The sequence below is a fragment of the Amblyomma americanum genome, chromosome 2, assembly GCF_052857255.1.
Source record: "Amblyomma americanum isolate KBUSLIRL-KWMA chromosome 2, ASM5285725v1, whole genome shotgun sequence".
Classification (NCBI taxonomy): domain Eukaryota; kingdom Metazoa; phylum Arthropoda; class Arachnida; order Ixodida; family Ixodidae; genus Amblyomma; species Amblyomma americanum.
In genome coordinates, this window is record NC_135498.1 from 215345700 (window position 1) to 215362607 (window position 16908).

Sequence of the window (16908 nt, forward strand, 5' to 3'; positions counted from 1 at the left end):
CGACGAGGGACAAAGAGAAGAATGCACAAGACACAAGGCGGGACTTCAACTGAGGTTTACTACGAGGAAAACCACATATATACAAGATTCTTAATCACACCTGATAACCAGCAGACACCATCACGTGGCACTGGTATGCAGGCGCCCGTGGCACTGGTTAGCATTAAGATAGTTGAATTCCTTCTTGGATAAGGTTACGGAAGTGGTGCTTATGCAACGGTCATTTTCTTTTCTAATGATGTAGGCTTCAAGAATTTCCCTTCTAAGCTGGGTCGGTAATTTCTTCAGGACAATTGTGTCTCGGAACCTGGGCGTGCAGTTACGGCAATGGCAACAATGTTTCGCCAGTTCACCACCCCCCGCCAATGATTCAACGGCTGCGCGGTGCTCCAGAAGTCTAACATTCTGGCAACGTCCAGTTTGCCCAATGTAACAATTCCCACGTGAGGGGTATTTGGTACACCACCCCTGTTTTGCAGGGAGCGAACCTGTCTACGTGCTTAGTGCGGCACCCGTTCTTGTTTCCATTTCCCTGCACCATATTGCACATGCCTGAAAGCTTCTTGGGCGCCGTGAAGACCACCGGGACCTCACATTTCATGGCCACTTTTTTGAGGCGATGTGAAATCTGGTGGAAGTACAGCATAGCCACGGGTCTCCGGCGGTGCGGTTCTTCACTTAGGCAGTGCTTCGGTGGGCATCGAGCTTCCTTGGCTAGGGCTTCTATCACCGAAGTGACCAGCTCACAAGGGAAACCCGCACTAGTCAGTCTTTGTAACTGAAATCACATGCTGTTCTGCATTTCATGTGGGCAAGACTTATCAAGAGCGGCGCGCAGGCAGTTTTTTGCTATTCCCCTTTTTATAAGCTTCGAATGAGCTGACTGGTGGTTTAAAATACCTTTTTTTGAACGAGGCTGGTACCTCCAGCACACCTGGGTTCCACTAGTACTAGTAACAGTACAGACGTCCAAAAACTGCAAGCATCCCTGCGACGGCAACTCATAGGTGAAGCTCAACCCAAAGGCACACTCACTGAAGATTTGAAGAATTTGGTTCACTACTGCAATGGCCCCTTCTCGAAATACGCCATTCAAGAAAATGGCATAATCATCTACGTATCTAAAAATCTTAGCCGAGTGGGCAGTGTCAAGGTTTGCAGCGATTCACTTGTCACAATATGATAAAAAGATGTCACTTAACAAAGGGGCAATACATGAACCAATGCAAACACCATGCTTCTGAATGAAATTCTTTCCCTCAAAATTAACTATGGTCGAAGTAAGATAAAAACGGAGCATTTCTACAAAGTCGTCCACACTCAACCCACATGCGTTTTGAAAAGCCACTGAGCCGTAGTCATCTATGGTATCCTTAAGAGCACAAAGCAGTTTGTCTTGTGGTATGGAATAAAAAAGGTCAACAACGTCAATTGAAAAAGGAAACGATTCACCTGTGCTTTCCTGGTCACTAAGAAATACTGTATGATGAGCTCTTCAGAATTCTTAATCAAGAACGGGTCCTCAAAGCTGAGCATGCGTAGGTGTTTCTGAGGAAAGTTCGAGACTGCCCCCTGCCACGTATACAATGGCCCTAAAAGGAACATCTTGTTTGTGGGTTTTAGCAGAAAAGAAAATGCCAAGTGCTCCGCTGGACGCACCCTTGACAGTCGAACAGAGCCTCTCCAGATTACATCTTTCACATAACCCTATCGCTAGTTTCTTCAGCTTAGCGGCGCTGAACTTCGAGGGGGAGAAGTTTTATGAAACAGCTTCTCTCGCTTTTTGACGATAAACCGAATTGGACAGAACAGCAAAACTACCCTCATTATCGGAGATCATTAAGGCAAGATCATTCTGTTTAAGGTACTCAACAGTCTTTTTTACATCAAGTTTTTGCTTCTGTTGCAGCCGCTTCGTCACAAGGGAATTTACACCTTCTGAAATACACCAGCCTTTTTCCTCCTCTGGGGCACGTCTAGCGATACTTTTGACAAGCGACAACAGCTCTACCGGGGAATCCTCAGGTTCCGTGCAGAACTTAGGACCTTTGGACAATACCAAATCAACATACGTAGGAACACCACAGTAACCAATGTAGCTAACTTTACCTGGCAGCGGATTTTTCTTTTTTCGACTTTTTACCCAGTCAAGGAGCGCGGGAAAGCATAGCGACCACAGTAGTTCAGTGATAAAGCTACACTCACGAGAGTACCTTCTATACACGGCATCACAGTTCTCAGCTCCCCCAACTTGGGAAGCTGCGAGGACCCGTAGACAACCTTGAAGATGTGAGACTTGCCTCCATAGTTCGGACCGTAGTATCTTCATCATTCTGGTAGAATGCCTTTGCGAGGGAACACACGGGAAGAAGGGGAGAATGACCTCTGCAAGGACGAGCCGGTGGTTCAAGGCGAAGGCACACACGCGCGCACGACAGGTGACGATGTCCGTCAAGTTAACAAGTGTAATGGCTGAATTCACACAAAGAAAGGAAGGTAGAACAGGGCCCATTGAACTAGAAAGTAGCACATTTAGAAGGCAAAGGCGGGCTAGTTGGTGGTTAACAGGGGAGTGCATATTGCAACCGCGCAAAACGAAGAGGTACGAAAAAAAATTACCGACCCAGCTTAGAAGGGAAATTTTTGAAGCCTACAGCATTAGAAAAGAAAATGACCGTTGCATAAGCACCACTTCCGTATCCTTATCCAAGAAGGAATTCAACTATCTTGATGCTAACCTGTGCCACGCGCGCCCGCATACCAGTGCCACGTGATGGTGTCTGCTGTTTATCAGGTGTGATTACGAATCTTGTATATATGTGGTTTTCCTTGTAGTAAACCTCAGTTGAAGTTCCGCGTTGTGTCTTGTGCATTCTTCTCTTCGTTCCTCGTCGTTTTGCGCGGTTGCAGTATGCACTCCCCTGTTAATCACCAACTGGCCCACCTTTGCCTTTTAAAAGTGGGGGAGGGGGCATTCGTTAATTCGGGCCTTCGGATAATGCAGACACTTTTCCCAATCCCTCCAAGTCTGAACTGACAAGGTTGCACTGTATTCCAAACCAGCAGTCTCGAAAATGGTGCTACTACTGGAGATCTGAAGCTCTGTGTGCGACTCACCTGCCCCGGTCAAACAGGCGGCCCACACGCAGGCAGGCTTGGAGGCCTAGCGAGATCTCGGTCACCATGTCAGCCATCTTCTTCTGCACCAGTTGGTTACGTGCCAGGGGTCCGCCAAACTGCTGCCTGCGACAGCAACCAACAGGGCTCAGCCCAAGGCACAGAACAGCCTGGTTCCCAGAGTGTTTTATTCAATTCTTTCGCCATAGAGATGACCACACTTGCCACACTACAAATTTGAGGGCAGAAATTTAGACAATGTCGACAGTTATAATGGTGGACAGAAACCACCAAAGGTGAGGGGTATAATAAAAAGGGCCTGAATAAATTTTGAGTGAAAATGCTCTCATGGTCTGGCATTGCTAGGTCTGCCGTAATTCTTACCGAAACCTTGAAACAGAATGCAACTTTTTCATTTCAACTGTATGGGGACTGGAAAAGTTCGAATAAACCACAAGCCAATTTGAAACAATGTGTGATTGAGAGGCTAATGCTCAGCATGGTTGTTCACATACTGACTGCATCAGAAATGCTCATCATGCAGCAAACACTCACCGACATGTACAGGAAAGCTTGCCAACGGGCAGGCCAGGCTTTCTGGCAATATAAATATATATATATATGGCTCACTAATGCTAACATACACAATTTGAAAATTTAGATTAAAAAAAATGGCATATTCGGGTTCAATATACTCGCCAACCTACAAAGTTTCAAGGTCTAATTCGACCTCCAACTACTAAAAGATCGATAAATTTGGTGCCTCCAAAGCACCAAAATGGCAATTTTGGAGCAAAAGGCAGCAGAACTTTGCACCCATCGCTTCTCACAACTGCATCCCCTAGCGCCACCATCTTGGTCTTGTTCAAAAGCTAGTGCTCTTCCCTACATCCTGGTTGTAGGGTTCGGCGCGCTGTCGCATCTTTTTGTACATGTGTTCCGAATATTCCGCGAGAGGGCAGTGACCTAGGCTGCGCGTCCGGTTTTGTTTTATTTTGTTTTGCTTTGGTGCACGCCGTTAGAAGGGGACTCATGCCTTTTTGGTTAGTCTCCCCATTCGTCCTTGCGGTTCCCTTCGCCGCTCCGGACGGCGGGGCTATCTGCCGGCCTCGACCTTGGACCCCTGTCCCCTTGCCGAAGGATTGCTAGACCACCTGGAAGGAACTCGGGGGTAAGGGAAAACGGTGACATCAGTTTTGAGCTTTCCTATTCGTCAAAACTGATGAGCCGCAGTTAACAGTTAATTTTTACGTGTGGAAAGGGGCGCGGGCATCTTCGGGGTGTGCCCGCGAAGGGAGCCGCGCCGGTGGGCTTTTGTCTCTAGCTGCTCCTAGCGGGCAGGCGCTCGGTCTGGCCGAGTGCGGAGGGAGTGACCGTTGAGAGCTGGTGCGAGGCGCGCCAGTTTGACTGTTGGGACGCGGTGTCCCTCGCCTCTGTGCAGGCGGTCGGCTAGGCCAGCCGCAGATAGTTGTGGCCGTATACTGACTTTTGTTTGTACCCATCTGTAAATAGCCTGTATAACCCCTTCAGGCACGAAAAAAATCTGTGAAACAAATAAAATATGTGAGCGCAATTTTGTGTTCTCCAAGCTGCAAATGACGAGTCTTTAAAAGACTGAAACAAAAACTTTATTCTTTCTTAGAATTTCAGAGTGTCCACATTTGTGGACACAGCGCCTCAGTACAGAAAAAATATGGCACACAACTAAAAGAAAGTGCGACAGTGTTCTCAGCATGACGTGGGGCACAAAACATGGGTAAAGGGTTATTGCTTGATTTGTGAATAAAATCAAGCACTTTAGAATCTACTTGTTGTGAAAAAGGTAAAAGCAGTCGTTCTGAGCTGAGAGGCACAAGAAAATGTGGCACTTTCGGCAGCGAATCCTGCACTTCGCTGTGCATCCCTCATGGCGGCAGCGCTGTGCGTTTGGCGTGCTGACATGCTCCGGCCAGTGATTGTAGCCATCGTACCTGATGGTTGCGGTGGGTAGCAAATGCGGGCTAGCCTTCTTCGCAACAGGCTCTGGGCACTCACTGCTTGGCCGACCGCGCTTTTTCGGGGTTGTTCTGCTGCATACGATGAGGCTGTTAGCAATGTCTCTCTGGAATGCCATCATATCCAAGGTACTTTTCTGTGGAAGCTTCTCGGCACTCGCGTCTCGTAGATATTCTATCCAGCTGTTGCACAACGCAAAAGACAGAAAGTGAGAAATAACCCTCACTGGCCACTTTCTGGTTCTTGCCGTAAGCGGGTACAGTGACATCACAAAGTCAAGTTTATCGACACCTCCCATGTATGCGTTGTACTGCACAATAACTTCTGGGCAGTCAATTTCAATATGTTGCTTTGTTGCCTCGCTCCATCGCTTTACTTTTCCCACATTCCCAATTCCAATTTGTGTGGATGCCATATTGACGACTCCATTATCCTGCCATCTCACAATGGCAATGTCTCCATTCGCGGAAACCTTCTGATCCATGCTTCCCCGTCCTTCTTTCTTCATTTCTTTGTCACTTTTTAAGGGACACTTGAGCAGTCGGTTGGCTCGGATCGTCCCGCTGGCGAGAATGCCAATTTGCTTCAGCTCCAGGAATAATGGCACTGAGGTGAAGTAGTTGTCCATGAAGCACTTCAGGTTCTTTTCCTTAGGCATTGCTTCCACAAGACGCATGACAACCGATCTGCCAAGTCCGAGGTGTGAATGCTGTGCACTGACCCCTGTTCCCTTCCCTTGGTGTAGCTCGAGGTCATGTGCTAAGCCATCGGCGCTGCAGCGGACAAACACTTTCACCCCTTCTGGGTTTGGCTTTCCTTTAACAAACTGTTTGGCAGGGACACGGCCAGTGAATGGAACCATCTGCTCATCTATACTGTTGTGCTCCAAGGGTTCTAGCTGCAAGCACCGTGACCTCACTGCCTCTATGATAGGGCGCACTTTCCAGAACTTGTCCTGGCTGTTTGGGTCCCGTGGAGCGTTCGAGTCCGTGATGTGAAGCGCGGCTCTAATCCTAAAAAATCGCTTTGCTGTCATGGATTCAGCTATGGCAGGAATTCTTGTAGAGGCTTGCCAGTACATTCGAATTCTTGGGAATTTTAGAACTCCCATGAGCATTAGGATTCCAAAAAAAATTTTGATTTCTTCCTCAGAAGTCCCAAGCACATTCCCGTCTTTCTGCAGGACGTACATGTTAGTGAATGTGGCTAGATCGCGAAAAAGCATGGGTGAGAAATACCGGCTGAAGTATGCCAATGGGTCCTCAGGGATTGATCCACCTTGAAGCTGGTAGGTGCAGTTAGTGTTCCCAGGTTGAAGAGGTTGTGCAACCCAGTTCAAGGTCTTCATCTTCTTCGATGGCACATCTGGCACTTGCTTGTCCTGCGTGCTTGATGTTCCAGGCAATAACAATGCACTCTGGGCAGTGCCATTTGTAGTAGGAGTCTGAGGAAAAAACACAACATACGCCACATTATTTTCTAACTAAACATATAAAACAGACAAAATTACCGTAGTTTGTGTGTCCTGCTCGGTGTACTCGTCATCAGAAAGATCTGCGTCAGAAATATCACCGTTTTGAATTCTTCTAAATATATTTTCGGCTGTGTCATCATCCAGGCGCCTTCTTTCAGTAGCATGCTTGGATATACCTGGAAAAATGAGAGGTTTTCTTCATTTCAGCGCGTGAGCGACGCCGTGAACTCTGGAAAAAGCGTGTGTTAGGAAAGGCGGATATGAGGCGCCGTGTCCACAAATGTGGACGCTAACTTCTGGAACTGCATGCAGGGCTGAATTTCTTCACAAGAAGGATGAATGCAGCTGTTTCACATTCACAGGACCTTACATTGATACGTAAATGCCAATATTTCGGTGAGTTTGTATTTGGAATAGTGAAAAACGGAAGAAAAAAAGAAGTACTTACTCTTCGCTCCGTAGAAGGTAGACGCGTCCATACTTTCCCGCGCTTTTTCGACAGCATTTTGTTGACATCCCGTGGGATGGCGCCACTTGTCCATTAAAGTGGCTCAAGGGGCGTGTCTTAGTATATTCAAAAAAACGCTTTTGGGTGTATTTTTACACACCAGCGCGCGCGAAGTTCGCGTCCACAATCGTGGACACGGCGCCCGAAGGGGATAAAAGTTCGTTTCTCTATAAATCGCTTCGCCTGCAAGTCGTATCATCGAGAAGCCTTCAAGCAGTGCATCCAGTTTCTGGAAATCACCGGACCAACACCACTGGCAAACCTTTACTGGCGCAGTCGACAGGATTGGTGCTCTGCAGCGGCCCCGAGGAACGGACGAAGACATCCACGGAGAGAACGACGAAGTTCGGCATCCAAGGCGAGATACCGAAAGGACGACAGGCTATGGGGGTACGAAGGTGCGAACCAGACAAGGCCTTCAAAAGACAGAGTGGTATCCCTGAGCAACAGCGGCAGTTGGAAGATTCCAGCCGACACGGCCTTCAGCGGACAGAAAACGGCATCCCCGAGTAAAGGCAGCTGCTAGCGGCTTCAGTCGGCACCTGGTCCGAGGTCGCCGCCATTCCTGCCCGAAAAGAGGACCCTGAGCGCAGCTCCGAGTGAGTTCCCTGGTTCCTTCGTTTTCTTAGCGGTCACTGTTTGATCAAGGCTTGCGTAGTTGATGATAACCCGATTTGGTCATCTTAACCCCGACAAGGCATCTACGATGGACAGCGGTAGTGACAGTTGTGACAGGGGGGACGGTGGAGACAAGGGCAGCAATGAGGCATCAGGGTCACGGCATGGCCAAGACATTGAGAAAGAGTTGGAATTGTATGAAAAAAAGATAAGAGCCTTAGAGCTCGAGATGCAAATCATGCGTGCTCGAAGCCAGAATGCGGCGCCTTCCGAGGACGAGTGGTTGAGACAGTACGCTAAGCTACTCGCCGGCGCGTTCTCCAAATTGCCGGCAGACGGTGAAGTACCCGTCTGGTTTGAGTCAGTGGAATGCTCGCTCGTGGCTTACAACGTGCCGAAGGAACATTGGGCGCAGCTTGTGTTCCCGGTGCTGGCTGGGCGGGTAACCTACTTATCGACACAGTTCACCGCAGAGCAGCACAGGGACTATGACAAGTTGAAGGCGGTGGTCCTAGACGAGTTGAAACTTTCAGCCGCAGAGTATCAAAGGCGGTTTTCTGGGGCCACCAAGCGCCGCGAAGAAACCTGGAAGGCTTTTGTCACACGCGTCCAGAGTTACTTAAATTTTTATTTAAAGTCACAATGCGTGTCGTCTTTTGATGGATTATTGAAGCTACTGGTTGCCGACCAGCTCAAGGCGGGGCTCTCAGAAGAAGCACATAAATATGTCAAGCTGCGCGAGGGTGAGGAATGGCTGAATGCGGATGAGATAGCTGCACTGCTACAGACATACGAGGAAGCCGCCGGGAAGGGAAGCGCTCAGAGGAAAGCCGACAGCTTTAAAGGTTTTGACACGACCCCAAAACCGAGAACTGAAGCCCCACATACGCGGAAGCATGGAGCAGAGCGAGGAGACAGAATAGCCGCAGTCAGGCCAGGAGGAGAAAAGAAAAAGGTATCGCGGTCGGGTGGCTGTTTCCGATGCGGAAGCTGGAGACATGTCGCGAACTGCCCATTTGATCGGGAGAACCCAGCTGACAGACGAGAAAATCCACCGCGCGATGATAGGCTAACGGCACGCGTGTCCACCCATCCCTTGCAATCCACGCGTCCAGCGCTTAGGGACAGTAAAATCTGCTGTAGGGAAGCGGTTATTGGCGCTATTGTGGACACCGGTGCAGATATCACCGTAGTGCGCGAAAGCCTTGTACCTGAGGAGTTCGTATCCCCACATGGGACGATCGATCTCGTCTCCGCTTTCGGAGGGAAGGTAGAGGCAAAACTGGCAGTAGTTCCGTTGGCGCTGTGTCGTGGCGCTCCCCTGATCGAAGATGTGGACGATGCGACACCGGTGTTGTGTGCGCTTACCGACAAGCTCACACAAGCAGACTGTCTTATTTCCGCAGACACATGGGAACAGCTGCACGGCTCGGGCAAGACGGACAGTGAGGGTCTCGTGCAGGCGGTGGGAACTCTGTCGCCGCCGGCTGAAGACAGACCAGATAGATCAGGGCCAGACGTGGGCACCGAGCCCGTCCTGGCGTTCGCAGACGAAACCCTGTCCCAGCAGACAGTTGACAGTAATGAGGTAGAGCCATCACAGGCGGGCGGCACGGCTGAGTATTTGAAAAATCTGAAAGCACAGCTCGAGATCGCGGCCGACATTGCGGAGCTAACGACTAGAAAACAGAAAGAGGCGTACTCATCACACTACAACAAGCATGCAATGGTAAAAACCTTTCGCGAAGGTGAGGCGGTCCTCGTCTTTGATGACAAGAGGCCAGGGAAAATGTACCCGAAGTGGCTAGGGCCGGCGGTGGTGACAAAAAGGTACCGCGAGCACTCGTACTATGTGCAGATGAGTGACGGTCGCCGCATGCTAGTACATGCAAATAGGCTACGCCCTTACGTCGGGAAGGTAGGTTCGGTGAGCGTCATATTTGATGACGACTACGATTTCGGAGAAATCGAATATACCCCGCGCGCAAGCAACGTCCCGAAGGACCGGGTAATGCCTACACTGGATAAAACAAGCCACTTAGACAGGGATGCAGCGGAGCTGGTGCACGCCACGTTCGAGCAGCACCAGGCATTATTTGCAAACGAACCGTCGATCGCGCGCGTGGGCGAGCACAGCATAAAGCTCGCGGAGGGGGCAACTCCAAGGCGAGGCCACCCTTATAGGATCCCAGAGGCTTTAAAAGACGATGTAACGAGGCAAATTGATGAGCTCCTTGCACAAGGCCTCATCTACCCCTGTAAAAGCCCTTTTGCACACCGGATCGTGTGCGTTCCCAAAAAAGGCGGGTCGGTACGTCTTTACATAGACTACCGAGCGCTGAACGTGGTGACCGAGACGGATGCATTTCCTATGGTTTGCCCCCAGGAGCTGATCATGCGAGTCGGAGCCGCGAGGTTCATAACACTTCTAGACCTCAGGCGCGGCTATTGGCAGGTGCCACTCGCTCAGGATTCTCAGCTTCCGACAGCGTTCATCTCGCACCTAGGTCAATTTGCCTAGCGGGTGATGCCTTTCGGTCTTAAGAACGCAGCGGCAACCTTCCAAAGGAACATGAACCAGTTGCTAGCCGGGCAGGAAGAATACGCTTGCGCCTATCTAGACGATATCGCCGTATTCAGCCAATCTCTAGAAGCGCATATCCATCATTTAAAGCGGGTGTTTTGCACTCTGGAGGAGGTGGGCCTGCACGCTAGCTGGGAGAAGTGCCAGGTAGCGATGCCTTCAATCCGCTACCTGGGGCACGTTGTCGGCTCAGGCCGGCATGGCCCAGCCAAAGAGAAAATTGAGGCCATCGAAGAAATTCAAGTCCCTAAGACAAAGAAAGAATTGAGGAGCACCCTTGGGCTGTGCGGCTACTACCGTAGCTATGTTCCCAATTTTGCAGAAATCGCTCTGCCACTAACACGCCTGACAGGAAAAGGCGTGCCGAACAAAATACCATGGCCAGATGACGCGGACAAAGCCTTGAAAGCCCTGAAGAAAGCTCTAAGCGAGGCGGTTTCACTGACCACTCCGGACCCGCGATTGCCGTATCTGCTTTTTACAGACGCGTCGGCAGTAGCAGCCGGTGCCTGTTTAGCGCAGCTTTCTGACAACGGCACTGAGGCGCCGATAGCCTTCGCCAGTCACAAGTTCACACCATCGCAGATGCGGTGGGCGGCAATCGAGAGGGAGGCATTCGGGGTAATCTGGGCATTAAAAAACTTTGAGACGTGGGTGTTCGCCGCCACCGTGACTGTCATCACTGACCACAATCCGCTCTCCTTTCTTACGAGCAGTGTGCCTCAAAGTGCAAAGCTTACGCGCTGGGCTCTTGCGCTCCAACGCTACAATGTTACCATTGAACATCGCAGAGGAGTCAACCACGCTAACGCAGATGCCTTGTCTAGAATACCCAACGCTTGTTGGGATAGTGCACTGGCTGACGTCCCACAGTGACCGCTGGGGATAGTGGACCAGGGAACTGTGTGCATGGACAACAAACTGTACTCGTTGTACTCAAGAAAGGCGCACGTCGATCGAACGAAAGTGTGGGATTTCTGTGCGTGTTTTTTTTGTCTATATTTTGTGGACCTTAGTGGCATGTATCTGTGTGTGTGACGAAGGGTCGCAGCATGCGGTCTCGCAGGCTCCAGTTGCTTGCTCGTGCAGAGGTACTCAACCGCCACTTGCCGAACCCTTTTTGTTGTTTGTTGTCTCGGCTTACCTCTGAATAGATTAGCCGACTCTTGGGGGGGAAGGTGTAGGGTTCGGCGTGCTGTCGCATCTTTTTGTACATGTGTTCCGAATATTCCGCGAGAGGGCAGTGACCTAGGCTGCGCGTCCGGTTTTGTTTTATTTTGTTTTGCTTTGGTGCACGCCGTTAGAAGGGGACTCATGCCTTTTTGGTTAGTCTCCCCATTCGTCCTTGCGGTTCCCTTCGCCGCTCCGGACGGCGGGGCTATCTGCCGGCCTCGACCTTGGACCCCTGTCCCCTTGCCGAAGGATTGCTAGACCACCTGGAAGGAACTCGGGGGTAAGGGAAAACGGTGACATCAGTTTTGAGCTTTCCTATTCGTCAAAACTGATGAGCCGCAGTTAACAGTTAATTTTTGCGTGTGGAAAGGGGCGCGGGCATCTTCGGGGTGTGCCCGCGAAGGGAGCCGCGCCGGTGGGCTTTTGTCTCTAGCTGCTCCTAGCGGGCAGGCGCTCGGTCTGGCCGAGTGCGGAGGGAGTGACCGTTGAGAGCTGGTGCGAGGCGCGCCAGTTTGACTGTTGGGACGCGGTGTCCCTTGCCTCTGTGCAGGCGGTCGGCTAGGCCAGCCGCGGATAGTTGTGGCCGTATACTGACTTTTGTTTGTACCCATCTGTAAATAGCCTGTATAAAAGTTCGTTTCTCTATAAATCGCTTCGCCTGCAAGTCGTATCATCGAGAAGCCTTCAAGCAGTGCATCCAGTTTCTGGAAATCACCGGACCAACACCACCGGCAAACCTTTACTCTGGTATTACTCACTACTGAGCAACCCTCTCGAAACATCTGCATTTCGTCCATTTGTGAGCCCTCTACCACAACCTCCAAATGGCAGGCGCGTGCATTTCAAATGCGATTTCTCAACTTTGCGTTTTTTGGCAACATGACTAGCATTACGGAAATTTTCGTTGTATTTATGGAGAACAATAATGAGCAATAATGTCACTCAACTTTGTGTTTTTTGGCAACACGACTAGCCTTACGGAAGTTTTCGTTGTATTTGCCAAGTCAAACACAATTAATTCTGAGAACAATAATGAGCAATAATGTCACATAATTACATTTTATAATTATGGTGCTTTGAAAAAAAACATTTATACAGCGATGTACCTCACTAACAATATAAATAGCATAGCTCTACAAGGCAGGCCTTTGGCTGCAGCTCCATTTTAATGGGACCCAAAAATTAAGAAGATGGGACCCAAGAATTAAGAAAAGGTGTCTTAACGACCCACTAGAAATTACCTAATTAGTATTCAGTTATTGTTCCATAATATGGGAACTAATTGAGATATAATGAAAGCAAGTACATTTTTAAAGACAGGAGGTAGAAATACATACATATGCACACCTCATTTCAATACAATATTCTAATAATTTTCATTTTAAGGCCAGCGTTTCCCCTTAGGCTGTACATATAGCCACAATATTTGATATTCATTTTGCAGGTGCTGAACTGGTTCTGGCACACACATGTGATTGTCCCATAGGAATCGGTGTCAAAGAAATGAGTCAGTTGTTAGTCCAGCATCATTCTGTCTGCTTGTCCTAGTGTTGTGTCTTCTTGCGGTGGCTTTGCTCAGCAAGCCGCGCTCTTGCAACAACCAGGCACTTGGCAAGTGGCCCCAGAGTGCCAATCAGCCGAAACCTCGCATTCAGGGGGACTCACCGGTCGAGAGTGTACTGGCGCGCCGTCTCCAGGCAGAACTCGGCTGCACCCAGAGCTCCCCATGAGATGCCATACCGAGCACTAGTCAGGCACTGGAACGCTGCCTGCAGACACGCCAAACACTGCAGTCGCCTTCAGCGTAAATCTGCAGCTGAGGCTGCTAGCCCAAGGTTTCGTGCAGTAGAACCTTGGGGGAAGCAGCTTTTGCCAAAGTCCAGCGTTACGTGATATGTGCTGATGTACAAGACACCGTGTTTCCAGATCCATTAGATAAATTCACTCAGAATTTATCTGAATGAAAACAAGAATATGAAGAAAGTGAGCATGATATGGGGCACTTGAGCAACGAAGTTACTTGGCAGTTTTTCTCACAGCTTTCACATTAACAGTGGGGATAATGTCCTAGCTAGATGTACAGCTCTTTCCCAGTAACGTACAGGCTTAACATAATGTGATAGGAATGCTAGTCAAGCTGCCTCGACTGCAGAGGCAAGGCACTGACTGGTGCAGCATACACACGAGGAGTCTAATGAGCCACAACCACAGCCATTATTCTTTAAGGCCAGCTTTTCATCCCCTCAGATTCGCTTGCCACGTCGCACTAAAAACAATCCACTGCGGTGTTTTGTATTAACCCTTTAACCGCCAAATTATCTCCCAAAAAGCGTGCCAAAATTGCCTAATTTTTTAGCAATTTTTTTGGCAAAAATGACTGTTGTCAGGCTTAAATCACGTGCTAAAAACATAAAATGCATTTCACAGGCAACTGCCACCCTATAGTGTTGAACATTGCAACCAACGCTAATGCTGACCATAACTAGTCTGGCATTGGGAGCAACGCAACACTTGGCCGGATGAGTGCAACTTGTCATTGGCAATATTGGCACAGTCTCCCATGACGAGTACACCTCGGGGCTGGTGGTTAAAGGGTTAAGCTTTCACCATGATTGGTTACATTCGTTTCAGGATGAAGACCCTTTGCAATGACCTCTCCATCCTCAGCCACCTCTCTGGAATCCACTCCATTGCCCCGAAGGGCCATTTGTTCAAAAACGTCTGCCCCCTTTATTCCCACCAATGCTGCACCTTGAGCCCGTGGGATGACGGCAGCAGAGCACTGTCCGGCACGGTGACGTCGTCCATGAGGATCATGCCGGTGGCCGATGCACGCAACGAGAATTTCCCCTCGATGCGAGGCGCCGTCAGGCCCGGCATGCCCTTTTCAAGCACAAAGGCCCGGATGACATCATCCTCCTCACACCTGGCCCACACCACAAAGACGTCTGCCTCCGGCGAGTTGGTGATCCTGCACAACAAATGACCTCAGTGACATTGTCCCGGTGCATACCGTATTTACACGATTGTAAGTCGACCTATTTTTCAAAATTTGAAAATCCAAAGTGGGGGGGTCGACTTACAATCGAAACCAAAGCATGACATTATAAATAAAGGCGAGACTAACTTAAAGATATCAGGCATGCTACCACGTGGTTGCATTTCTGCTGTGCGGCTCTGTTGCATCGCTCTTGGTGCTGGCCTTGAGTAGCTGCTGTGTCAACGCACAGAACCGGCATCCCCTCCCCGTGAGCGGCGACTGATGGTGGCCGTCGATAAGCAGCAAACCGGAACCTCCCCCCCCCCCCCTGCCTCCACTCCCCACACGTGGCTACTGATAAGCGGTGGTGGCCGGATAATTCATTTGCGTTCTACTCTTAATAGGCGAGGCGCCCTCCAAGTTTTTTTTTTTTTTTTACTTTCAACTGCGCACTCGGTGCTCAAGAGAGCATTGACAATTGATGGAAAGGCCACTGTTCCAATTGCGACGGCACTGCCACTCGAAATGGCAGCGGCACCGGGGAGTGTCGGTAGCCGACGAAAGAACCGATGCCGCTCATGCGAAGTTTTTTTTTTGCTCTGACGCATTTGACTACTGCCAGCCGCGTTTCACAAGTTTTTAAAGCAGTGCGTCATTTGTGCTCTGGTAAGCGACCGGCACTCATCCACGGCTACATTCAAAACTGCTGTCGTTCTTAACGCCGAAGAAACGAACAACTGCGTGCCGGGGCGCAAGTTCGATGTTTGCAACGGGTGATACAGGTGTGGCAGCTGTAGCGAGGCAAAATTTTCAGCTCTTCCACTTGATGTCAAGATGTGACTGTTTGCAAAGTGCGGTATTTTGCTAAACAACGACATTAGAACGACGTGCTGTGGGACTGCAGCAGTGATCACGACGGCAGCGCTAGTTGCATGATGGTGCAAGTGTGCATGAGTGAGTAGTAGTTTTGGAATGTGCCCACGGGCACACCTGCGCGCAGCAGGAGAGAGCAGCCGGCAATAAGCAGCGGCCGCAGGATAATGCTATCGCGTTCCATTATTAAAGGCCAAGCTTAGATGACCTTCAAGTTTTTTTTTTTCTGAAATGTGATATGGGGGGCCAAGTTACAATCGTGTAAATATGGTGCTGTCGTGATTATGCCCGCAAGTGGGATGTATCGTCATAGAGGCATTGCAGCCGCTCACTTTTCGTTCCTGGACAGACCCCGAACTAATCTGTTCTGCCACTACTGATAACCTCCCTGCTTTCGAAGGTATCGCAACTCTCCCAAAAGAAGGGCGTGAACACGCTGTTGCCAGTGCCATCATGCCTGGCATGATAGCTTGCTCGGCTGGATGGAGAAGCAAGCATGTCAAGGCTAATGTGGCTAGAAGAGGGGCCAGTTGGTTAATCAACCATCTTGACATATGCACACTATGGGGTAACGTAAAACACAAGGAAGGAAACGGATAGAACCAGCGAAAACTTGCAACTATACAAATTACAATTTCTGTTGAGGCAAGGTATCGGCAGAACTTCAGCTTTACGAAATTCTAGATTTCTAGAGAATTAAGACTATTAAGGAGGATAAAAATATAATGTGGCTGTAACACAGAATTAAAAAAAAAAAGAAGCTCAGACCATTTATCGCTTATAATGCGGGACCACATTATATGCGGCTTTTTGTGACAACCGCTTCGCTTCCCATAGAGTTCAATGTATTGGCGTACCACTTAAAGCTTAATATGCAACAGCGCATAACTGGAGGCCGCATATAGTGCGGTTTCTGGAAAGCCTGGCGGCCCGCGTACCAGCACAGGCCCGTGGGTATGGGCGGGCACGAAAAGCGTGCTTCCCAGATTGTGCAAGAAGGGGGCAAAAGTCGGGGCGGGGGAGCATTGCCAGCGTGGTTCGACGCAAGGCTGAAGGCAGAAGAGGATAGAAAAAAGTCCCAAAGCAGGCGTTCTTCCTCTCACTCTCCGATGCGCCTCCCTAATTGCACAAAACTTGAAAGCACACGCGTGATGGCACAGCCTGACTGGAGCATGCTGGAGTGGCGGCGGCAGCGTCTCGTCACGCCTGAGCCTATGAGTGAGATACGTGTCGTCGTCACGTGTAGGAAAAAGTTGAAATCGTGGGCAAGTCAGTTGACAACGTGAGCAAGTCTACCAGCCTGGGCTGTCTTCAGTTCCGATGGCGTCTGCTCTTCCGAAAGCCTGTAAACGACAAGCTCTCGAAACCAAGCAGAGCATTGTGAGGGACGTCGAGAGCAGTTTGAAAAAGGCTACTAAGGCAAAAAAGTACAGTGTCGCCAATGCTACTGTGTCCACCACTTGAAATAACAAAAAAGTATGGTGGAGCTGCCATAAAAAAACGTAAACCAATAAGCTCCTGCCTGTGCCACTACGTATAACAGGCTACTTGAAATAACAGTGACAAGTGAGACAACAGCTGCAGGA

At 49.6% G+C, this 16908-nt stretch overlaps 1 protein-coding gene across 2 annotated transcripts in view; it reads right to left on the bottom strand.

Annotated features, from left to right (window-relative positions):
* Nucleotides 1-16908, bottom strand: part of LOC144122139 (glutaryl-CoA dehydrogenase, mitochondrial) — a 75295-nt gene that overhangs the window by 6414 nt on the left and 51973 nt on the right. Inside the window, exons 5-8 of one of the 2 annotated variants that reach the window (XM_077655699.1) lie at nucleotides 14221-14440; nucleotides 13135-13238; nucleotides 3118-3243; nucleotides 2301-2385 (exon numbers count right to left, since the gene is read on the bottom strand). In XM_077655699.1, the coding sequence (XP_077511825.1) occupies nucleotides 2301-2385; nucleotides 3118-3243; nucleotides 13135-13238; nucleotides 14221-14440 (535 nt within the window). The remainder of the gene's footprint in view (nucleotides 1-2300; nucleotides 2386-3117; nucleotides 3244-13134; nucleotides 13239-14220; nucleotides 14441-16908) is intronic. The other variant, XM_077655700.1, reaches the window with a different exon arrangement.